The sequence below is a fragment of the Amblyomma mixtum genome, chromosome 4 (genome assembly GCF_055824585.1).
Source record: "Amblyomma mixtum isolate Tamu chromosome 4, ASM5582458v1, whole genome shotgun sequence".
In the NCBI taxonomy this organism is placed as follows: Eukaryota; Metazoa; Arthropoda; class Arachnida; order Ixodida; family Ixodidae; genus Amblyomma; species Amblyomma mixtum.
Genome location: NC_143015.1, coordinates 157,559,366 through 157,584,025, shown reverse-complemented (window position 1 = coordinate 157,584,025; position 24,660 = coordinate 157,559,366). Strand labels below are relative to the sequence as shown.

Sequence of the window (24,660 nt, the reverse complement as noted above, 5' to 3'; positions counted from 1 at the left end):
TATATTCTAGTTTGGTCCCGATGCTAGCGCTCTTCCGCGCTCTTTTTACCAACTACGCTGTCATCTGCTGGCCGAAGCGTGCTCGGTGTCGATCCTCAGTAAGTTCGCAAATTCTTTTCACTGTGTTACTGTAGCCGTGTCTTCGCTGTTCTGATAGCTAATTCCACCATTTAGTGCTCTCGGCCGCAATTTTGTCGATTTCTCGGACACTCTACATTGGAAAATCCTCAACTGTGCATATATTTCTGCGTTGGCCAACGTTATCGAACTGCATCGACCGCAGCTTCGAAACTGCGATGCAACGTGCGAGCGGTATTGCTTCAGGTCGCAGTTTTTTTCGGTTTGGCAGCAGTTCTGCCTCAAACAAAATCACATAGTACTGTTAAGCTTTGTTGTTCGATTGTGCGATATTTAGAGAGTAACTTGCACTAAGGACTCTAGCTTTTTAGCCCAAATATAAACAGAAAGCTATAGTTATTACCTTAGCTTGCAGTTCCTAGAGGTGAACCTGAGAGTTTGAAAGGCTTCTGAAGACAAGGACTGATTGTTTAAAACTTGTAGCTGTTGTCTGATCTCGGTCAAACTGTATCCTGAGCGTCATGTCGTATCACTGTGATATCGCATTATTACGTGACATGAGTATTAAAGAAGTCGAAGACACTTGGCACTTACTACCACGTAATACTCGAGCTCTAGCCATGGCAGTGTTTACAAAAAAAAATTTAGACTTGACAAGCGAAGGAACCTGCGGCCATGGTTTCGCATCAAAATATATCGCCGGCTGCAGGCGCACATGTGTTAATTGAGGATTGAATCGTTCGTGTACAGCCACCGGGGACCATGGAGGACTTCCACTGGCTGTGGAAGTTCGGCCCCGGGTTCACCATTCCGGGCGACAATGTCACCGTGCTGCAAGAACCGAGCCACTTCTACGAGAAACTCAAGGTATATACGGTGATGCTGTCTGAAGGGAGCTGGTTACAAAGGCTATATATTATAAATCATACGGGAGTTATCTGTATGCCAGCTTTGCGGAAGTTACAAACATGAATGTCATTGCTTCCGATTGCATCATGGTTGGCCCTTTGCAACATTAAAAAACAAAGTACCATATTGCATTCAAAGTCAACAGCTTGGCTTCTGCAGAATACAGGCAAGCTGCTGGGGCCTTAGCTCAGCACCGCTTCTCTAGTGTTAAACCACTTTCTCGGTTTCAAAAAGCAGTATTTACAGTTACAGGCCACCAAAAATCTTAGTGGGCACCCTTTAACACTTGGAAACATTGCATATTGTTCCATGGGTGTTGGACATGAAGTGTAATGTGTTCAGTGATACCATTCGCATTAATATGAGCCATTCTTTGACGATTCTCGGTACGGCTTTGGTATGTGATATGGAATACAGTTCTTCGTTGTCGTTTCCTGTTTGTTAATCAATCCATCACTTTTGCAAACTTTTCAGAAGTTGACAGCGTCTGCAAACAAGCGCATTGTGCTGGCTTCTCTCTACCTCGGCAATGGTGAACTCGAGAAGGACTTGGTAAGTGTCCTGCTGTGATTGACGCCATCGGAGCTCCTTCGAAAGCATGCGTGCAATAGATGCTTAAAATTTTGCGCTTTATGTTCAAGAAGCATGTTATAGATTTATTTTGTTGAGTTCTTTCCAACTTGCAACACTTGTTCAAGGTATTATTGTTTTGCATAACTTGCATGGCGAAACAATCATGCACAAACAGAATTGCAAAACATAATTTTGTAAAGGCATGCAAAGTGACCGACTGGTGCTTTCTTACCGGAACAGTCATGATTCACTCCCCGCTTTGTCAGGTGCACAAATAACAAAATTGAAAACAGCCGCCGCGGTGGCTCAACGGTTATGGTGCTCGGCTGCTGACCCGAAAGACGCGGGTTCGATCCCGGCCGCGGCGGTTGAATTTCTTTGGAGGAGAAATTCTAGAGGCCCGTGTACTGTGCAATGTCAGTGCACGTTAAAGAACCCCAGGTGGTCGAAATTTCCGGAGCCCTCCACTACGGCGTCTCTCATAGCCTTAGTCGCTTTGGGACGTTAAACCCCATAAACCAAACCAAACCAAACCAAACCACAAAACTGAAAAATGCTTAATTACTATAGTTTAAAGCAGGTCTTATGAGCTGAGGGACAACTAAATAGTTTTACCCAAGCCAGTCATTAACTTGTGCCTTTCTTTGTTTGTAAGCAGCATTTGGTTGTGAAATGCTGCCTTGAATGTTTTTATCATTGTGGCAGTATTTATAGTGATGGAAGTCACTTAATTCATTCACTTTTAGCGGAAAAGCTTAGCACGGAGGTAGGACAGTTTAAACTGTACGACAGCTGTTGTATTTTATTGTTAGGTTTGGTTTGGTTTATGGGGTTTAACGTCCCAAAGCGACTAAGGCTATGAGAGACGCCGTAGTGGAGGGCTCCGGAAATTTCGACCACATGGGGTTCTTTAACGTGCACTGACATCGCACAGTACACAGGCCTCTAGAATTTCTCCTCCAAAGAAATTCAACCGCCGTGGACGGGATCAAACCCGCGTCTGTCGGGTCAGCAGCTGAGCACCATAACCACTGAGCCACCGCGGTGGCTGTATATTATTGTGATACAACAAAACATGTACAATGATATTGGGCCCATAGCCAGGGGCTAGTTTTGTACTTTATTGTGATTGATCCAAAACTAGCCCCTGGCTATGGGTCCAATATCATTGTACATGTTGTATTGTATTGTATATGCCAACTGTCATCTGTGAAACTAAAAAGTAGTGTGCATGAACAATTAACAGCAATGCGTGCTTGTTTATGATTTTTTTGTATTCAGTCATGTCTGTATGTCTACGGTACTTTGAGTTACGTGTGTTGCAACTTCAAAGTGAAAATCCATTGCTCTACTAGTCAGTCTCCCTTAGCTGAGACCTCCTTGTTTTGCCGTTCACATTTTAATTGTCTCGTTCATGTTTCATGTGATACTGACAGTAAATCCCGTGTCAGAAACACTCAAGTCACTTTGAAATTTGCCCAAGCAGCTTCTCGTTTTGTCTAACTGCTGCAATACTGTTGTTCATGCACGTACACCAACAAATACTGTTCTCACTTCCTTGGGCCCTTGGAGGAGTGTAGCCTCACTGGAGCATGACGGCGAGGTCGTAGGCACTGCTTGCGAGAATCACAAGGTAGCCTGTGTATTATTAGCTAAACATATTTTAAGGCGGAAGCCTTTAATGCCTAATCGTTGTAAGCAGAAGTTGTCGACAGAAATGTCACACTTTTCAATTGGTCGAAACGGTCGTACACGTCACAGCGCGCGAATTTCAAACGGGGCCAATTGTACTTTGCCTACTAACCATGCAACCAATTAAAGGGATCGCATAGTAATGCTCCAAGTAAGTGGGACTGAGTTTAGTTAAGTGCGTAATTAACCAATTAGCCTAATTAACCTTTCTAGTCAGACCAGATAAATAAATAAAACCGAGTAGGAAATTGGTCGAGCTTGGGAATCGAACCCCGGTCTCCGGAGTGCGAGACGAGCACGCTACCACTCCGCCATGCTAGCTGGATGGTTTGGAATGAACAAAGGCTCGTCTAGTGAATACAGTGTCTTCGTTCACTCCCATCTTCCTCTCTTCCCCATTATGAGGTTTAGGTGTCCACCCAGATATGTGAGACAGATGCATTTCCTTTCCTTAAAAACCAGTTCACCCACGAGCAAGATGGTGTTCTGTGGACCCCCTGGCAGCGTTGCAAGACGCTGTCGCGTTTCGCTCTTAGAGGCGAAGCTTAACATCTTAACCACACATCAGTGACACAAGCAGCACCACTGTGCTTAACCCATTAGGGACCAAGAAAAATCTAGCAGAGGGATTTTCTTCATTTTTAGCACATAATACTCTCATATAAAGAAAAACAGATTGCTGAAATTTCGTCACGATTGCTTTATTCCTTCCAGAGGTTACACAGGTGTACTTTTTATAGTACACTGGGTCTTCCCCATAGCACATGTGGCTACTTCACTGCATTCCCATTGGTGGCGTGAATTTTGTTATTATGTCTGCGATTTTTACGCAGGGTGATATAACACTTCTTGCAGGCCCTCATGAATATTTTCTGGCTATACTGGCACCGCAGTTATCCTACTTTGCACGGAAAGCTTTCTCCTTTTCAAAGAAGCATCAGATACGATTGAGCCAGAGTGTCTGCGAACCGCTGGTTACTGCATGTCAGGGTGTAGATAATAATGAGTAACGTTCTTACCAAAGCAAAAACAGTCAGCAGGTTCGTCTCTAGCAATTTGGTAGATTGTTCAGGCTTTCACAATTGCAAAGTTGAGCTTTGGTGTCAACAACCACTATCACTTTTTGTCCCTGATGCTGATATACTGGCAGTAGACGGTTTGATGCGAAAGGTCAACACATGCTATGTTATACCACTGTCGTAAAAGGAAAGATTTGGCTTCAAAAAAATCTGTTTTTCTTGTGCTGTAGGCAACCACCACTCTACAAAACACGTAGGCTCACTGCTGTTATAGTTGCAAGCCATAGTTACTACAGTCGAAGACTAATTTTTCGGACTCTCTAGGGACCGCGAAAACGACCGAAAAATCGGGCAGTCCGGAAAATCAAATTTCACCGAAAAAATCACGAACTTATTACCACTATGCCGGAGAAAGCGGCCAATTGTATTGCACACATTCTAAAGCTCCTCATGACTATATTTCGCCGCGCGAAATACCGTATAAACGCGTATAAGGGCCGCACTTTTTTTTTCCAGATTCGAGGGCCAATTTTCGGGGTGCGGCCCATACACGCGATGTGCGAAAAAAATTTTTTTTTAAGTAAAAACACACCAACCAGGGAATTATCGACATTTATTCTACGTTCAATCGTCACTCGCGAAGTATTTAGACTCCTGAGCTGGTGCTGCGCTCTGGTGCACGCTCATGCCAAAAGAAGCCGCGCAGCATGTCCGCTGTCAACGCGTAGCCGTTGTTCCGAAATTCCATCACATAGAGGAGCAGCTCTTCTTCCAGTTCACGAAACTCGCACAGCTTGCCTCGGAAAGCGCGCTTTTTACAGCTTGTGTTTCTCTTTTGGTTGCACCATCATCGGACGCACTTCGCGGCCACGTCGAATTTCCCGCCCGCCGCACACTTACCGACCGCGTTCGAGAGCCAACTCCCAGCCGTGTAGCTTAAGGTGCTTGCCCATCGCGCTAAAACTGTGAAGCTCGGCGGCAGCACGCGAAAGCCACTATCACGGCGAACGCGCTAACACGCATGCTAACACGCCACTAAAGGCTGGAGCTGGCGATACTAATGCCGATGTGAACAGCGGAAAATCGCGACGGAGAAAAAAGTTGATGATAATGATCACGGCGCCATCCATAGACGGCACTTGGAAGCTCCGGTGCGCGCGCATGGCCTCCGCGAACGGCGCGGCGCCGGAGCAGATCGCGGCCGCGATATGATCCGGCGGCGCGCCCGAAGCGCTTCGATCGCGGAGGCCACGGCGTGCGCGTAGCCTCCGCGATCGTATTCGCGTTCCGTGTTCGGGACTAGACTCGGCACAGATGAGTTCCGTGAACTCAGACTACGGTTCAAGTTCGTGCGGCGGAAGACATTCAAGGACAGTACGAATTCGAAAGCACGCGAGCGCAATGTGCCGACTCGCGCAGAATTTCAGCGTCGCAAGAGGCTCCCTTTAAGCTTGAATTTCGTTTTGTTTGATGAAGTTTTCGATATCTCCTGCAGTCTGAATTAATGAGGTTCCACTGTGCACATTATAGGCACCCTGCACCCGCCAGGCACCGCCACCGTCGAGGCTGCGTTCAGCTCCCCCGTGCGGCCAGTTTCTCGTCCCTGTCAGGAAGGCTCGCCCCGCCACTTCGAAGGGATGGCGTCTGCTAGCGGCTGCCGCTGTTCGTAGAGGCGGGATTTCGACCTATTCATTCATGAGGTTGAAAAATTCTTTCGAGGAGCGAACGTCAGGAAAGGAAAGGAGCTTGGAATACCTTGTTCAAACTACGCCTTGAAATGATGTGCCCATTGCGCAATCTGCCACTCATATTTTCTCTTTTTTCAGCAACTGCCAGGTTATTATCGCTACTACACGTGCGTGAGTATTTTGGTGATATGAGATGTCCCATGAACGAGCTTTTGCAAGCAGAAGAGAATGCAAGCTGTGGCGAAGCGCCTGTGCGCACTGAAACTCCTGCGAAAACATAAAACTCTTTTAACGTTCATAAAACTTTTTGACTGGGATTCGGCAAAAAAAGGAGTATCCTGGCTATTTCATGCATGATTCTTGCAGAAAGCTTGTGTTCAAAAAGCGGAATTTCATTGCAATGTTTGTTTAATTTCTACGCATTTAGTACAAGTACCCTGATTCTTCGACGTTAGGATGTATGATTTTTGTACAAAATTATCACCCAGTCGTTCAGACGTGCAGGCAAAGATTTATCACGAGCATGTTGCCGTTGCCCCTGAAAACGTGTCTTTACTGTCGAAAAAGACGCTGGACGACAAGGCGCAGTGCAAGCGAGCAAGGATTCTGCGCATAGCTGGAACTAAGGTAAACGATTCCTTGGAGCGCAAAATTTGGGCTTTTTCCTCAGGTGTGACTGCGGGTGGATTTCGGCGTAGCTTTTTAAGCCCACATATTGTTGACAGCCATGTCAATGACCGAAAATCGTGGGTGCAAGAAAAGGGAAGGGTTCCCAGAGAGCCATTAGCATTCCTCCGAGTCTGCTGAATTTACCATGAGTCAAAAACCTGTCTAGGAGGCAATGCATGAGTCAGGTAAGCGTCTTCCGTACGCGTTTGACCATTGTTTGACCAGAAACCGCGCGCGCGTGTTGCCCGTCGCGAAGGGTGGGCCGTCTCCCAATGTCGCGTTGGAAATCCATAAAACCTTGTCCGATGCGAGTTTATATATGTATTATTGCATCCTGCAACACAGCAATATGTGTCCTGCTGTTGTTATGTGCCATTTTGTGCTCGGGAAGGAGGCGCACAACTGCTTCGCGACGGCGCACGCAACACAGCGGGAGCTGTCAGGCTGCCCCTGCCTTCCTGACAGGGACGCGCGCGCCGCCGCCAGTGGCGCGCGCGTCGCGCGGGAGTTAGATGCGCAGGGTGCCTATATGGCGGCTTGGGTACTGGCGGCGAGTGCGAACGAGGTCCGAAAAATCGAGTGGTCAGTTGCGGTGCGTCCGAAATTTCAAGCGCTCTTACACATTGGCTCTATGGGCCATGTCGCGGTGCCGCGAAAAAGTCCGAATAATCAAGCATGTCCGAAAAATCAGGCGTCCGAATTTTCGGTCGTCGACTGTATACTGTTGATCGTAGACTTCAATAAAGGCATGTAACTTATACTACGTAAGCAAGAATCGATGTTTCATGGCTGCTTCTATTTCATCACTTTCTTTGGCCCGAGTGGACACTTCCTAAACCCGTTTTGGCGAACGGTTCCTCTAGCCCTAAATTCCTTCCAGTGGAGCGTTACAAGAATGTCTTGAGAGGTAAAAAAATTAAAAAAAAAAGATGAAATGGTCACTGAGGGTTTAAATTACCTTAGGTGACGACAGGACAACACATGCTTCCAAATGTTTCATTTCTGAACTCAAGTACTTTGCGCAGACGGTGTGAATGGCATAACAGTAACTGTCTGCTCGGCAGAACCTTCAGTTCTTATAACCAAACTTTATTACAACCAATTAAAATCATACCATCATCAAACTCAAGACCGCTAGCTGCAAGTACAGCAGCCTCCGAGGCCTTGCTGAGCAGACAAAGTGATTTTTTCCGAAAAATTGGAAGTAACTATAAGATCTATGAACTGGAATAAATAGGCGCCGTTCTGCACACAGGAAGACCCAGTGTACTATAGAAAGTACAGCAGTATATAAATCATCACAGAGCAAAAAATGCCAAAGGTGCGGGACATTCAAAGCATCCGTTGTTTACTTTCGTCTTTCGTGCTGCTCTATACTTGAAACTAGCGTAATATGTACATGAATGCGGCCGTGAGAAAATTATAAGCAAGCAACTACCGGTGCACTTCGTGGGAAACAAACATCCTGAAGTTTCACCACGGAAAGCTAACATACTGAGCAGAGGAAGTGCGCCAAATTAGTTAAGGGTGGTTGGCCAATCCCCTGTTGACAAAAGCATGCCCTATTTGAAAAGAAAATTGCAGTCTTTGGTGGCGAAATTATAAAAAAAAATTAAGTGTACTTTTAAAAGTACGCTGGGCGCTAATGGGTTAAGGCTTTCGCCTCACCGCACTTTAGGTCAACAAAGTGCCCCCCTGAATTTTTCGGCATTCTTGGTGTGAGTGTGTTGCAAAAAAAAAGGACTGTCGACTCGCAGGTGTCGGAGCTGCATGCGGCAGCCAGGCGCAGCGTTGAGGTGCGTGTGCTCCTCGATTACACCAGGGGTTCGCGTGGTGCCATCAACTCTCGCACCCTCCTGATGCCCATGCTGCAAGAGTTTGGTGGGAAGCCTAGCAGTGACACGGGCAGTGGAGAAGCCACCGAGCCTTCAGGCCAAGTGCAGGTTGGTACTGCCCTTACGGGGTGTAGCGTTGTCAGTGGGCGCATGTGCACCTGTCTTTCCTGTGCAGGTCATGGTTTGTTCATACTCGTGTTTCGCACAGAGGTGTAATTTTGCGGTGCGGTTTTGACGACGCCAAGTTTCCTGACAGTCTTTTTTCGCTTGGCTCTGATTGTATATGAAGTATGTTAACTGCTTTTTCACTTCAACTTCCTACTACTTCTGCTTCTTTGCATTTTTCTGAATGAGGATCACTTCATGTTCAAGAGGTGTGTACTACACTTTTATTTATTTATTTATTTATTTATTTATTTATTTATTTATTTATTTATTTATTTATTTATTTATTTTATTCACAATACCTTACAGGGCCCAGAAGGGCATTGAGTAAGGGGGGCAAAGAACGACAAATGTACAAAAGAAACTAATTAATACAACATGAGATACAAGAGATTAAGTAAAAAGAAACTAATGTACTTAAAGGCGAAATTATACATAGGATACAAAGTACAGCCGGCCAATACTTTAGCTGGTGTGCGCGACGGCCGCCTTTTCTGTGCTCCTGCGCTTCACAACGAAGAAAACTTGCGGGAAGCTTTATAATAAGCACGGGCTCACTGAGCCCCTGCTTAGATTTCATATTTTAGCAAGTTTGCTCCGTCATAGGCTGCAGGAGCACGGAAAACGCGGCCGTCATGCACGCCAGCTAAAGAATTGGCCAGCTGTACTTATTAGTAGCATGAATGCCGGACATACGGCCGAAACAAAACGTAATGGCAACGAAGGAACGAAAGTACACTGCGACAAAAAAAAAAAAATCAAAGACAGGAGAAAAAGTGATGTCATGTGAGATATCTACGTAGCTGATCCTGGAATGGTTGATGACTGACGATGGATGCGATATTGTCAGGAAGATCATTCCAAAGAGCGATGGCACGTGGAAATGCAGATGAATTAAAAGCGAGGGTTCTACCGTGAATTCGTTTTATGCTCTTCTGATTATGTAGGCAGCGTGAAATGCGTGTAGGCGTTTCAAGAGGTAATGGAGATGGCCTTGTGGTGTAAAGATATTTATGAAATAAGCACAAAAGAGCAATGGAACGGCGAATGTCTAAAGGCTCGGGACCGATATCAAGTTTTATTGCTGTTACGCTGCAGTGAGGGCTGTATTTGCGTGTAATGAAGCGAGCGGCTCTGTTCTGGATGGATTCTAACATGCTGATTAAGTATTTTTGATATGGAGACCATGTAGGTGATGCAAATTCTAGATGTGGCCATACGATTGTGAGATATGCCAGTTTTCTTACTCTGTTAGGGGAGGTTAGCAAATTCCGACGCAGGTACCCTAGTGACCTGCTGGCTTTGGCTTGTTTGTTTTACAGGTTTGTACAATTCAATCTAACAGTGTTACTTATCTGCCGAATGCTTTGCCATGTAAAGGAAGCATTTGTCTATGTATATATACATAAACAAAGATAATTTGAATTGGTTTCGTGAAGTGAAAGATTTCTATAATTTGCTTTTTTAGACTCTCTTTGCACAAGCCTTCAAGTTGCCTTGCCATCTGGGTGTACCATTCGTGGCTCTGAGGCACACTAAACCTGTTTTTCATTGTTGCCACCCTGGAGCCCAAGTAGGGCAGATTATGTATTTGACCCTTCACTGGCTTTTTGCATATTTTTCATTCTCAAGCACTGCTTTATTCCAAAGTAAATAGACAACTATTTTATGAATAGTTTGTTTGTTCTGAGTTCTATTTTACACCAGCACTGAGGACCTACTGGGGCTCAAAGCAACTCACGAGAATAAAGCCTACAGCAACTGTAGGAGGCATAACATGCTATAGTAAGGTACAACTTAAATAAGAAACAGCAGTGTGTAACTATAGGCCATGGTCCATAGCATCCCGTATTGCTCCATAGGCATCAAAACTCATGAGTAGGGCCCGGAACTTTAGGCATTTGCCTAAACATGCCTATAAATGCCTAAACGAGGGATTTTTGCACTTGCCTGCCTTTTGATCATTTTTTAGGTAATACTATGTATTTAACCACACTTTTTGCCTATAAATGCCTAAATCCGGCACTTTGGTACTCGGTACCGTTATTCAGTTTTGAGACATCTGTCTATGTATGGTGAAAGGCGAGCTGCGATGCACACACAAAAGGCGCGGGTCTCGCCGAACGTTTTTCTCGAATTGTAACTTCAACGCAGTGTAACCAAGTGTTTATCTCGAAGTGTAGCAAGGGGCGAGTTTGGAAAGAGACCTGACATACATTTGTGCAAACTTGTCAGCATTGACAGAAAGGATGACAAAGTTGGAAACAGCTGGACTCTCAACAGATGAATCATTGAAGGTAGTGGCAGAAGTAGCAGCAGCACTTCGGGGACTAGAAGGAAAGGGCGTTACTGCTTTTACGATGATGCAACAATAGGTAGAAAAAAATAGATGCCTAGAAACAATTTCCCAAATCAGAGACTTTCTACGCGGAGACGATACGACCAAATCACCTGAAGGCCTAAACCTTTATCAACTCTAAAATTTTAGGCTCGCGCCACTAGGTGCATGTGATGTCAAAAGAAGCCTTTTAAAGTACAAAGCTATGCTTAGCAAAAACCGAAGGAGCTTCAAGTTCGAAAACCTGAGAATGCGCTTTATTGCATCAGTTGAGGACTGCGTACGCTTCGTGCTTGACTTACAAATCTTGTACTTATGAATAAAGAGTATTATCCGAAGCGCCTCTTTTTGCTTTATAGCGCCTATTTCAATGTTTTTTAGAGCCTAGATGCCTGCCTATTTCGAGGTTCTTTAGTGCCTAAATTTCCGGGCCCTACTCATGAGCTTATAACTCTGTCCTGTGATTGTCTTCTTGTTTAGTTAGCAAGAAAAGGTTTAACAATGGGCTACTTTTTCTTCACGGAGGAATCCTGTCTGGCATTCCTGAATGTGGACGGAGCGTCAGTGCAGACTCAAGTTGTGTTCGACTATAGCTGGTTCATCCAGCTTCTACTAAGCTTAAAAACTGATTATCAGTGTATCATTATTTTCGGATGTCAGTGGGTTAAAGGTGATAATGTTTACATGCTTTACTGCATACAGTTTCAGCCAGCTAATTTAAACTAGTGGAAGCAGTAGCTGACTGCACTAAGCCATATGACGGTGCACTGAGCATGATCACAGCTATCTCATGTGCTCGTAGGTGGCGCTCTATCACAGTCCACGGCTCCGTGGCCTCGTCCGCTGGTTGCTTCCAGAACGGTGGAATGAGACACTTGGGCTGACTCACCTGAAGGTCTACCTTTTTGACGACACCCTTATTCTCAGTGGGTGAGTGTGAGTGCCTTGTATTACCCATTGCATCATCACTTGTCACCAAGCATTGCCATCTTGAATATTCGTCAGCTGGCTTATGTTATGCTATGTTTTATGTTATGTTTTACGTTATGTTTTAAGGCGAAAGCCTTTAATGCCTCATCATTGTAAGCAGCAGTTGTCGACAGAAAATGTCACACTTTTCAATTGGTCGAAACGGCTGTGACGTCACAGTGGCGAATTTCAAACGGGGCCAATTGTACTTTGCCTAGTAACCATGCAACCAATTGAAGGGATCGTATAGTGATGCTCCAAGTAAGTGGGAGTGAGTTTAGTTAATTGCTTAATTACCCAATTAGCCTAATTAACTTCTCTAATCAGGCCATATAAATAAATAAAACGGAGTAGGAAATTGGTCGAGCTCGGGAATCGAACCCGGTCTTCGGCGTGTGAGAGGAGCATGCTATCCACTCCGCCATGCCAGCTCGATGGTTTGGAATGAACAAAGGCACGTCTAGTGAATAGGTGTCTTCGCTCACTGCCATCCTCCTCCCTTCCCTTCCAGTGAGGTTTAGGTGTCCACCGAGATCTGAGAGAAAAATACATTTCCTTTCCTCAAAAACCAATTTACTGATGAGGGAGGCGTAGAACCAAATGGGCGATGGCGTTCTATGGACTACCTGGCAGTGTTGCAAGACGCTCTGGCGTTCCACTCTTAGAGGGGAAGCTTAACATCTTAACCACACATCAGTGACCACACTTTAGGTCAAAAAAGTGCACCCCCCCCCCCCCCCCCCCCCCTGAATTTTGATGGGTGTCCACCGAGATATGTGAGACAGTTACTGCGTAATTTTCTTTCCTCAAATACAATTTTCATTTTCTTCATCTTTCTTCTTTCACTCACAACACGCTGTCGCGTTCCACTCCTAAAGGCGAAGCTTAAGCTTAATTAGTAGTTAATTAGTATTCATGCATTAATCAGTAATTAACCATTAATTAGTGATTTGTCATCACTTAGTAATTAGTACTCAATTACATGTGACACCACCAGTGCCACAGAAGCACTGAAAGTGGTGCGGAAAACGCTTTCGCCTCTACGCACTTTAGACAGTCAAAGTGCCCCCTGAATTTTTCGTCAGCTGGCTTATGTTATGTTTTATGTTATGTTTTACGTTATGTTTTATGTTATGTTTTATGTTATGTTATGTTTCGTTATCATCATAATGAGTAAATGATGGTGGCAGCGATGCTGATCTTATGATGGTTTACTTCATATCCTAAATCCCCTTGCATTTCTTGACAGTATTATTTCAGTAGTCACCTGGCATGCATGAATCTCATTTACTTAGACCTGTTTATAATCTTCACCACCTTTCTGCCATTGATATGACTTCTTAATGTACCATGCAATGGTCACACATACTGCTGCTGTCTACACATTTAAAGAAATGTGACACTGAACAAAATTTTGCGTCCTTAATGAACTGATGATGTGGCATGCTTTAAAGGTGCACTGAAGAGGAATCTGAACTCGTCTTTTTGCCGCGGGAACTCGATCTACACGTTCCGAGCATTCTTAGAAACTTCGATTTATTGCCCTATGTGGCCGATTTCCCTAATTAAATCGAATTAATGCCCGGCTCCCGCCTTTATTTTTGAATTCTCCCTCGTACGGTGGGCGGAGTCGACCAACGCGGGGAGTGCCTTTCACCCAGTCCCGTGGCGGCTTGCCGCTCTGCCATCGGCGGAGTAATACGTAGTAGTCTGTAGAAGCAAATAGTCCGCGCGTATTTTTATTTCTGCAGGCTTATTTTGCGGTTATATTATCTGCAAATGAAACTATTTATTCGCGGAAACCTAAAAAACAAAATGAAGCGAAAGCAAAGCCTCCACGGAGCTGGCTGAAAGGCACTCCCCGCGTTGGTCGACTCCGCCCACCGTACGAGGGAGAATTAAAAAAAAAAAAAGGCGGGAGCCGGGCGTTAATTCGATTTAATTATGGAAATCGGCCACACAGGGCAATAAGTCGCAGTTTCTAAGAATGCTCGGAACGTGTAGGTCGAGTTCCCGCGGCAAAAACACGAGTTCAGATTCCTCTTCAGTGCACCTTTAATAAAGGTGGCTATGGGTGGACTTTGATTGTCAGGGATTATATTAACACCCACTCCTGAAATCGATGCATAGGGCTGCAATGTGTACAGATAAATAAATAAATTATTTTACACAATGCTATTGCTGCTTCTTCAAAAATCGCATACCTGAACTTACACCTCAAGAGAAAGGAGCTCTCATGTTTTTCCCATTCTTACTGTTTAGTAGCTCAATGGCATTGGTGCAGTTGCCTTAATTGGATGCTTCCAGGAATAAATTAATTATTCAAGCAGACAACTAAGTCTTAGTTTGATATCTGTGCGGAAAATTTTCCATTCTGTAATGTCACCACCCGTTGTCTTGTAAAATTTGACTTGTGACCTTTTTGACACCAGGAGAGATCCATCCCTATTGCAGTATCATACGTCGCTTGACTAAACATGATTTACAATACACTTTGCATTACACCTTGGTTTGAGCTTCTTGTGGCAGCAGCTAATTCATTATTCTGCTTGTTTCTTAAAGGGGCGCAGAAACACAATCTTAGTTAACTGTTTTGCCTGTTGATTGCATACGGTGAGTTATAATGGTGCTATTAGCGTTGGTAATGCCGCGTATATTCCGTTTTTTAATATTTTAATGTCCTCCCAAAAACAACTTCATGGCTCTGATGGTGTCGCCACACAGTGGCGGGTTTTTAGCAGCGGATATGACATCACCTGGCGCGAGCTTGATGACCGGACAAACAGTAAATATCCTGCAAATTGTGTGAATAAATAGAGACACATTTTGTCACCTGTCTGCGTTTTATATTAGATCAACAAAAACAATTTGTTTGTCTTAGATAAAAGCCCTGCAAAGCAAGTAACATAAAAATACACCACCAGGGGCGCTCTGGCATGGAAACAACGCTGCCAGTCTCACAGAGAGCAGGCAACCATGGAGTACAAACTTCCGCGACGTGCTCTGGCTGGCTGTTTTGATTGGTTGCGCCAGGTGCCGTCATTGGGAGAGCGAAATAGGAGTGGGAAGCCCCGCCAAAATCGAGTTGAAGGCAGCGTTTTGTTTGCTTGTATTTTCAAATTTCTCCACTGAACAACTCCCGTTCCTGTGCATCGATTCCTGTAATTCTTTTTAAGTCAGCATCTGTGTGACATAAAGAACCCACCTGAAGTATAGCCGGTATTCCCCCAGGCAGTGTTTCGCAGCCCCTTTAAATAAACAGAAGGACTATAACATGTTTTGTGTTCAACAAATTTTCTTGCGGTGCAGGGCCAACCTTAGTGACCAGTACTTCAGGAACCGGCAGGACCGCTACGTGGTCTTCCACGACTGCCCACACCTGGCCGACTACTTTGCGCGAGTCGTCCAGACCGTGTCCTCTTTCTCACTGCAGCTTCAAGCGGACGACTCAGTCACCGTTCACCCTGGCTTCAACATCCATCCTTTCAAAGGTACTACAGGCATAAAGGAAAGGTGTCAGGCAGGGAGACACGATCTCGCCAATGCTCTTCACTGCCTGCTTACAGGAGGTATTCCGGGGACTGGAATGTGGACAGTTGGGGATAAGAGTTAATGGAGAATACCTGAGTAATTTGCGATTCGCTGATGATATTGCCTTGCTAAGCCACTCAGGACAAGAACTGCAAAGCATGATCAATCAGTTAGACAGGCAGAGCAGAACGGTGGGGCTAAGAATTAACATGCAGAAAACCAAAGTAATGTTCAACAGCCTAGCAAGGGAACAGCAGTTCGCCATTGGTAGGGAGGTACTGGAAGTAGTAAGAGAATATGTCTACTTAGGGCAGGTAGTGACCGCAGATCCGGATCATGAGAGGGAAATAACTAGAAGAATAAGAATGGGGTGGAGCGCATATGGCAGGTTCTCTCAGATCATGAATGGTAGCTTACCAATATCCCTGAAGAGAAAAGTATACAACAGCTGTATCCTACCGGTACTCACCTATGGGGCAGAAACGTGGAGGCTAACAAAGAGGGTTCAGCTTAAGTTAAGAACAACGCAGCGAGCTATGTAAAGGAAAATGATAGGTGTAACGTTAAGAGATCGAAAGCGGGCGGAGTGGGTGAGGGAACAAACGCAGGTTAATGACATCTTAGTTGAAATCAAGAGGAAGAAATGGGCTTGGGCAGGGCATGTAATGCGAAGGCAAGATAACCGCTGGTCCTTAAGGGTAACGGAGTGGATTCCAAGAGAAAGCAAACGTAGCAGGGGACGGCAGAAAGTTAGGTGGGCGGATGAGATTAAGAAGTTTGCGGGGATACAGTGGCAGCAACTGACAAAGGACAGGGTTAATTGGAGAGACATGGGAGAGGCCTTTGCCCTGCAGTGGGTGTAGTCAGGCTGATGATGATGATGATGACAGGCATAGAGTTTCTTACTATTACCTAGAGGGAAAGCTGGCGGCGCTGCACTTCAGCCACCATGGACGCCCAAAGCATCATGGGGCGGTGAGCTACTTGTTGCGGGACAGTCGTATTTTTTCGGGAACACGGAGTGGCACTACTGAGACGTTTCATTCCAAAAACGCTGTTCGTGTGTGCGCAGACGACTTTCGCGCGAACGCAGTGTGCAAAAGCCATAGTAGTGAAAACGCGACGACACACGACGCCAATAAAAGGTTTCACTTTTATGAAATGCCATTAAAAACCTCTTATAGTGTTTAAGCAACAACATTTTTTTTGAAAATATATTTACTTTTAAAAGTGCGCTTTTTAATTACGAAATATTAGTTTTTGTTGTGTTCATCACTGGGCCAATAGGAGAGGTAGCCATGCCTTATTTTGGGCGAATTTTGGACTTAAATGCTTTTCTGCTCGTTTGTTGCAATTTACAGACAGATTATTGAATGTTAGGACATTCTTGATTATCGAATAGCGCTCATTCTTGCATTATTTTTTGGCCAAAAGTTGCAGTTCCGCAACAAGTAGCTCACCGCCCCATGATACTTTGAGCGCCCATGGTGGCTGAAGCGGTCTCGAGGGGCCTCCATGCAAACTCCCATAGACAGGCTGCCAGCTTTCCCTCTAGGTAATAGTAAGAAACTCTATGACTACAGGAGAGGCATTCGAAAAGGTCGCAAGAGTTATAACTCATGACTACGTGGTTTCGCCTTCAACAAGTATATGTAGCAGTGAAGACTTCACCCTGCGTCATGGTGCAGCATTCTAGCTCACAAATGGACAGATGTTGATGATACCCTTCTCAAGGGTGGGAATCTGAATAATCTGTGTCGCTCATGGTCTCTTGCTTATTGGTGACATCTGGCAGTTTCTTTTATTAGCCACTGCCTGGTTATTCTGTCGTAACGTGAATTATGACAGATTCTTTGAAAGCGACATTTGTAGCTTGATACAAATGTTCGTCTTTCCTTGTTTCTTGTGTCCCGTCCTTTGCGCTGCTCCACCACGAAGCTTGATACGGCCTAGCCGACTGGAGTACTCGCATATCTTAAAGGGCAAAGAAAGCTGAAGCATATTATTTTACTCATAAAGTGTCAAAGTCAAGCCCTGGGTAAATTGCTCATGCAGTTGCTTGCTAACCAGATATCTTGAACATAGTAGTATAGTTTTTTAGCTGTTCTAGACCGACACATCGGGCTTTAAGTTGGACTACACACATATCCTCAACGGCATATATACTCACGTTAGCCATGCCAGATTGCTGAAGCCGCATGTGAATACCATGGTTACGAGACTGCTCATCGGAACAGGATGCGATTCGCGAGCGCCTTGGCCATTGTTTCATTAGTTTCGGTGATTCCATGCACATAATCTTTGCCTGCGGACACCATTGTCCACTTAGTGCTTGATTAGCTGATGCCAACTTTAGCTGGCACTCTGCTAGATAGTTTAAGGGGGGACGCGGCTTTGATCTAAAAACTTTTTATTTCTTCATGTGTATACATGAATTTTTTTCGCACATGTTAGAGGTAATCTTATGACCACTCTCAGAAAATTTTGCTGTTATATCTCCAGAAAATTGTTTTCGAGTATAAATTTTTGCTCTGAATCTTGTGAAAATGCTGCAGAGTTAAGAAAATATAGCAGAAGCCTGGTTCAGCATTCATTAAATTCCCACTGGCGGGCTATAGGTCGAGATTTTCTTGGAATTTTTTGTTTTCGCAAAGTACAAATTTTGATTTCAAATTTTTGTGTGATGCGGTGTCCACTGACATAATACAGGAGAAAATTTTATACAGGAAATTTCAAATTCGCAAATTTGAAAACCAAAAAATGTCTTGACCTGCACTATGGTCCTAGGAGTGCAACAAAACAAACGGGGCCATAATAGCTGAAACAGTCATGAAGAAATATGCTTCGCAAGCTGATTGTCTGGGGAGAAAAACACCCATCGTTCAAGCGTTTTCCTGCAATGTAGAGCTGCTATGGTTCACAACACAATTTTTTAGAGTACTTCTAGGTTGATTTCAGCAATGAAACTTTGGGAGAGCATAAAGAATGGAGCATACAATGGATACAACAACTGGGAAAAAATAAGTTTTTTGGCTGTTTTTCGGGATTTCAAAGCCACGTCTCCCCTTGATGTATGTAAGTATGAAAAGTTTAGACATCTGTGCATGGTGAATTGAAATCTTTTGACCTATTGAACGGTGCATGGAAAGGAAGAAATTTTGTGTATGGTTCGAGAGCGGTTGGTATCCATGCAATTAGTGGCTAAACTGTATTGTACTGCGTCTCTCTCCCTCTCAGGTGACAGGACAGCGTTTGTGTCGGCTGCAAACCAGCGGCTCTCCGAACTCATCAAGCCAAACACGGACGCGCCTCCAACGCTAAAAAAAAGTGGCACTTCGGCCGATACTTGGGTCTTCCCTCTGCTCCAGATGGCGCCACTGGGCATCACACAGGTGAGTGGGTGTGTGTACATGAATTCTCAGTCTTACTTTGCATTGACTTTACCATGCCTTGCATTTTGAAGCCACCCAGCAGGCAAGTACAGTTGCCTAACTGAAACATCTGAAACTTCACGATGCTTAAGCAGTTTGGGTTAGGCATCTGAAACTTCATGGTGCTGAAGCAGTTTGGGTTGGGCGTTCTATGTCTTACTCACTGAGTAATTGCTGTGTTATATATGTGTACATGCGTGTTTCTTATCTTTCTCCAAGTTGTTCTTGAACTGCTATGTCTTTCTTATGTTAATACTTTTGATAATGTTGATGTTGACCATGAACCCTGTACTTTGTATTTCTTGTTCATGTTATCTACCACTGTATTATGTAACGACTGCTCCCCCGCTTATGTAATGCCGTAAGCCGAGGGCCCTTAAGGGTAAATAAATGATGATGATGAACAACATTTTTTTAAATATTATTATTGTATCAGTATTAGGGAAACTTGTGGGGCTTGTGTTGTTGCCGTCAGACTTGTTTACATGAAGGGGTTCACTGACACTTGCTGTCACCAAGTAGCTATGACCTCTGAAGCTGTGACAAAGCAACCTAAGCAGCTAGTTCTGGCAGCACTGAGCTTTACCTCATGCAAGCTTCATCTTTGGCATTTGTTGCACATTCTTTCATGCAGGACCAGGAAGTCACCGAGCACCTGCTCGCGCATGCCCCAGCGCGGTCAACGCTGAGGCTTGCAACCGGCTACTTCAACCTCACAGAGCGCTACTCCAATGTCATCCTCAACAACAAGAGTTCATGCTTTGACCTCCTCGTCGCTTCACCCAAGGTGGGCGATGTTCACTACTGGGGAGGTGCCTTGGCTCGATTTCGGGAACTGCAGCTAAAATAGCGTTGTTCGGCATGTTGACTTGAGCTCATCATGCACTTGTAGGAACCGCGGGGCTGCGAAATTCTAGACAGTTTGAGGTTACGGAGTAAACAAGATAAGACACAATATAGTGTGGGTCCTGTGTGTGCGTGCGTGCGTGCGTGCGTGTTTCAATGTGTGTCTCATCTCGTTCAGGCTGTTTTGACACCTCAGAATGATGTCAAGTTAGCTGCTACCTTAGGTATCCTTACTGCTGGATGTGGAACTTCAGCACATAATGAAAATGGTTTTTTCCAGCAAAACTGTCAAGTTCTGTTTCGTTTACTTCAAGTGTCTGAAATAGGACCACTGATTATAATATGCACACTTCCAGTTATCTGTTTCACACATTTGCTGTTAATGTCATGCAGTTCATGTCATATGATTTGAGCAGTTCATTTGGCAGAGCGCTAGGCACTGGACATAGCAGAGATTGTGCACTCGATATACCCGCTGTTAACTTCTTTTTTATCGCTTCTTATTTTTCATAGCATATCCTTCAACAAAACATATGTTTTCTAACCTAAAGGCTCAATAGATTAGTTGATACGTATCCATTTCTAGGGAGTGGACAAGAGAAAAATTTCAAGGACGTTTTTAATACCTGCTTGGGCAAGTGTTAAGATGTTGCATATGCCTTCTTGTCTGTTGCCTATTGACCTGATATCCTAAAGTATGACTGTGTGCCTATTGGAGCCAAATTGGCGCCGGTCGCATTAGCCTGTGCCGTTGCATTAAATTTGCTACACGCTGCTGCAAATTCACAGTGTTTGAAGATTGCACCAAAATACTGTTCCAGCAACCCAGAGCCGTTGCGAATGCAAAGAGGCTGAGAATATGTGACTAAAGAGATGACTGACGGCATCCAACCCCATCCTGTTTCACTTTCTAGCGTTTTGCCGTCTACTTTTAGCACACAGTATGCACGTGTTTTGCATTTCTTTTTTTTCGCTGCCAACACTGTGCCATACAAACACGGCGAATGCACATGCAAAAAAAAAAAACAAAAAATTTACTTTTGAGAGGCCCAAGTAGTGCCAAATTTGGCTTCTGCTACACTTATTAGGCTTTTGCGGAGCACCGTCACATGTCTCGTAAATTCAGTGCAAGACAAGACCATGAGAATGGTTTCAGGCGCACTCCAACTGATAGCTCAATTCCACGGATCCCATTCGCGTTCTCTGTAACAGCGCCGTTGTCATCCCAGATTCTGTTTTTTTTTTGTAAGTGGAAACTCATTAATTTGAACTTTCAGCATAGACAGTTGGTTCTTATAAATATTAACTAAACTGGGCCACTTCCAACGAAGAAATGGCCACTCTCATCCCGGCACAAACCCTGTGACCAGTGGCCTGTTTATTCACCCTGGCTTTTCCTAACCGAGCTTCTTCTATTGGAGCACATTTCAGAGTGCTAACATCGCAGCACAGGAGTGCAGTCGTGTGCCAATTTTTGAATCTCACGGGCTTCATTCAAGTTTTTAAAAATAAACCAGGCTGAAGTGATATTCAAGGAAATGACTGAAGTGGGCATTTCTCAACATTCTCTGCAACTTCTACACTGAAAAATTTGAACTAACGTTAGCAGCACAACATATTTCTAATTTTTCTTTTTTAAACAAGTAAATTTTTGGCACATTAAAAAAAAATATGCAGACATGGCTAAGACGTCTGCATATATAAGACGTCTGCATTTAGACCATGGCTAAAGCTATTTGTTGAAACACCCTCTATATTTGCATTTTTATCTTATATCTCACTATCGAGTTTCTGCGACAAAAATTCAGGGGGGCACCTTGTTGACCTAAAGTGCGGTGAGGCAAAAGCCTTAAGCATGGTGTTGCTGCTTGTGTCACTGATGTGTGGTTAAGATGTTAATTAGGTACACAACTGTTTGTGAATCTTAAATGCTCTGGAGACACTGGAGGGTGTCTGGGGGGCATCCGTCTGATTCGACGCCTTTCTGCAAACACTCTCCAGCATCCTAGACAAGGAGAACTGCATATGCGTTGGCAGGGAGTAGCGTAGCCATTAGCACGTTCAGCTGCGGAACGGAAGGATGGTGGTTCGAATCCCATCGTGCACAAAGATTTTTCTTCTGGTCTGACTAGAAAAGCGTGACACCTCTGCTGACAACCTTCTGTTGACAATGATGAGGCATTAAAGGCTTTTGCCTTAAAACATGAGGAAGCTGCTACAGGTTAAATTTTTGCCTGGTGCAAAGCCTGCTCCAAGATGCTCTTTGGCCATTCCCATTCTAGTGTGGCTTGTTTGTAGTTTCATATTTACCTGCAGTTGCTGGCATCTTTCATTCATTACCACTGCGTCAATTGCTCCCAAACAGTACACTGTGAACCCTGGTGTTTCTTTACGGTGGCCCAGGTGAACGGCTTCTATGGTGCGGAGGGTGTCAGCGGGGTGATCCCCACGGTGTACACGCTGCTGCTGCGGCAGTTCTTTGCGCGGGTCTGGCCGTCCCACAGCCACGTCCAGGTGGGCGAGTACGAGCGCCCCCACTGGACGTTCCACGGCAAAGGCCTTTGGCTCTGGAAGGACGGACAGCCTTGGCCGTGCCTTTCGCTCATCGGGTCGCCAAACTTCGGTGAGGACCACTGGCGGACCTTTTCAGTCCCACAACTCTTTAAAACCAGAGGCAAAGGCACACCACTTAATTCGCTTACCAGATCACCAGCCCACATGAGAATGGAGACACTAATTGCAGCTAAAAAAGCATTTTTCTAGCAGTAGTCTCAGCTGGAGTAATCAAAGTGGCATTTTCGAGCTGGACGTAGAAGACATTGCATCTGGGATTGAAATGTTGTTTCCAACTGGGAACCCTTCCAACTGTACTTGGTTTCCGGATCCACAATCCAGCTAGAATTGGTAGTGTTTTTCTTTTCTTGACTGACTTGACATCAGGACGCAGCTTCTGTCTGCCCTATGTAGTGAGCAATACACTAAGGAGGTTCTGATTGGTGATGTCAAACTGGCATCTCTTGGAGTACTAGTGTCGAATAGCCAAGCTACAAAGGCAGTTATCGCCAGAGGTGTTGTGATAGTAAAGGCATCCGATGTGGAAAGACCTGACATTGATTAGGTACCACCAGACTGCAGCAAGCAGAGCATGATCATGTTTAGCGTCACATCTTCTGCACATTTTAATCACAAACTCTGGAGGTCTACATTTGGTGCCACAAGTTTTAGCTTTATTTACTCCTTTATACTGTTTGTTCCTTTTTTGTTTTATTCAAGGCAGAGAACTTATTTTAGTAGGCCCCTACCAGTAGAGCATTTGATCATTAATTCATTATTACTTTAGTACATATGTATTAAGTGTTTAATGTCTGTACTGAGCTGTAAAGACCACTGCTACTTTAATTTAGGCCCATTTTTCTTCAACGCTAACATTAAGTTTTAACCACCCCCGTGTTGAAGGCTGTGAATAGTCTAACAAATTCAGTAGTGTCTTTCTCTGTCAAAAAGTTGTCTCTAGGTTATCTTCTTTTAACATCTCCTGTCTTGTACTCACCTATGGGGCAGAAACATGGAGGCTAACAAAGAGGGTTCAGCTTAAGTTAAGGACAACGCAGCGAGCTATGGAAAGACAAATGATAGGTGTAACTTTAAGAGACCGGAAGCGGGTGGAGTGGGTGAGGGAACAAACGCGGGTTAATGACATCCCAGTCGAAATCAAGAGGGAGAAAGGGGCTTGGGCAGGGCATGTAATGCGAAGGAAAGATAACCGCTGGTCCTTAAGGGTAACGGAGTGGATTCCAAGAGAAGGCAAACGTAGCAGGGGACGGCAGAAAGTTAGGTGGGCGGATGAGATTAAGAAGTTTGCGGGGATACAGTGGCGGCAGCTGGCAAAGGACAGGGTTAATTGGAGAGACATAGGAGTGGCCTTTGCCCTGCGGTGGGTGTAGTCAGGCTGATGATGATGATGATGATGTATTGATTGTTTACTCCATGATTCCACAGGCTTTCGGTCAGTTCACCAGGACCTTGAAGCACAGGTCGCCATTGTCACAACGAATGAGAAACTTCAAAAACAGCTGGATCATGTAAGTGCTGGTCTGTCTTTTTCTTCGTGTTAGTTTTTTTGTGGAGTGAACACGAATTAATGTTGTCTCGGCTTGACTTAGTTTGGAAGGTGTAACTGATGGGACAAGTTATTTCAAGGCAGGAACAACAAAGTGGATTGTACTAACACAATGTCTTCTGGCTTCCGTGTTTCACTTATTGCTTCTAAAAGAGTTGTGCACGAAACTATAAGTTAACAGATTCTTAAGTGACTGCTTTAGATCAGAACTGGCAGCTCTTTTTGATGTACATCTTGCCAGTTAGTATTTGTGGGATGTTGTTGTCAATATAAATAAATTTTATGGCAGCTGCAGCTTGTATAAACAGCCTGGTTTCTCTACTTTTCATTTTGCTCTCTTTCCTCCGCAGGAGCAGCAGAGGTTGTACGAACTGGCAGCACCAGTCTCCCTCGCCACATTTCAAAACCCAAGCCGTCACGTGCCTTTCTGGGTCCGACTCCTCATGCCGCTGTTGAGACCACTGTTCTGACACATGACCTGTGTGTCACGTGAAAAGACAGCAATAAACCTGTGCTATATGTTTATAGATTTACTACTGAAAGCAAATAAATATTATTGGTGAAGTTACATATCTGCATCTGTATTATTTGTCAACATTATAGCGCAAAACTGTGACATACCATCGCATTCGAGTTTGTTCATATGACTGTTAAATAGTTGCAAGTCGGTATTGCATCGGAGATTCGAGTAACAATGCTGAAAATGAATTCGTTTTACTTTGTTATGCAGCATGAAGTTTTAGGTCTCCGATTTGGCTGCACTTGCTGCACCAGTTCAAGTAGTGCAATACTTTTGT

The 24,660-nt window shown here is 44.5% G+C and overlaps 1 protein-coding gene across 1 annotated transcript; it reads left to right on the top strand.

Moving 5' to 3' along the window:
- Nucleotides 1-28: 28 nt before the first annotated feature.
- On the top strand, nt 29-24,427 carry PGS1 (Phosphatidylglycerophosphate synthase 1). Its single transcript, XM_089541041.1, has 11 exons — nt 29-98; nt 829-945; nt 1,462-1,539; nt 8,386-8,571; nt 11,769-11,896; nt 15,245-15,426; nt 18,704-18,858; nt 19,532-19,684; nt 22,147-22,366; nt 23,743-23,825; nt 24,214-24,427. The coding sequence occupies exons 2-11, from the start codon at nt 841-843 to the stop codon at nt 24,331-24,333; spliced, it is 1,410 nt and encodes a 469-aa protein (XP_089397167.1). The 5' UTR covers nt 29-98; nt 829-840; the 3' UTR covers nt 24,334-24,427.
- Nucleotides 24,428-24,660: the final 233 nt, after the last annotated feature.

Excerpts from the sequence above, each read along its gene's own strand:
- PGS1 (XM_089541041.1), top strand. The coding sequence starts at position 841 with ATGGAGGACTTCCACTGGCTGTGGAAGTTCGGCCCCGGGTTCACCATT. Across the intron at positions 15,427-18,703 it reads CAACATCCATCCTTTCAAAG|GTGACAGGACAGCGTTTGTG; the intron begins GTACTACAGGCA and ends TCTCCCTCTCAG. Across the intron at positions 19,685-22,146 it reads TCCTCGTCGCTTCACCCAAG|GTGAACGGCTTCTATGGTGC; the intron begins GTGGGCGATGTT and ends ACGGTGGCCCAG.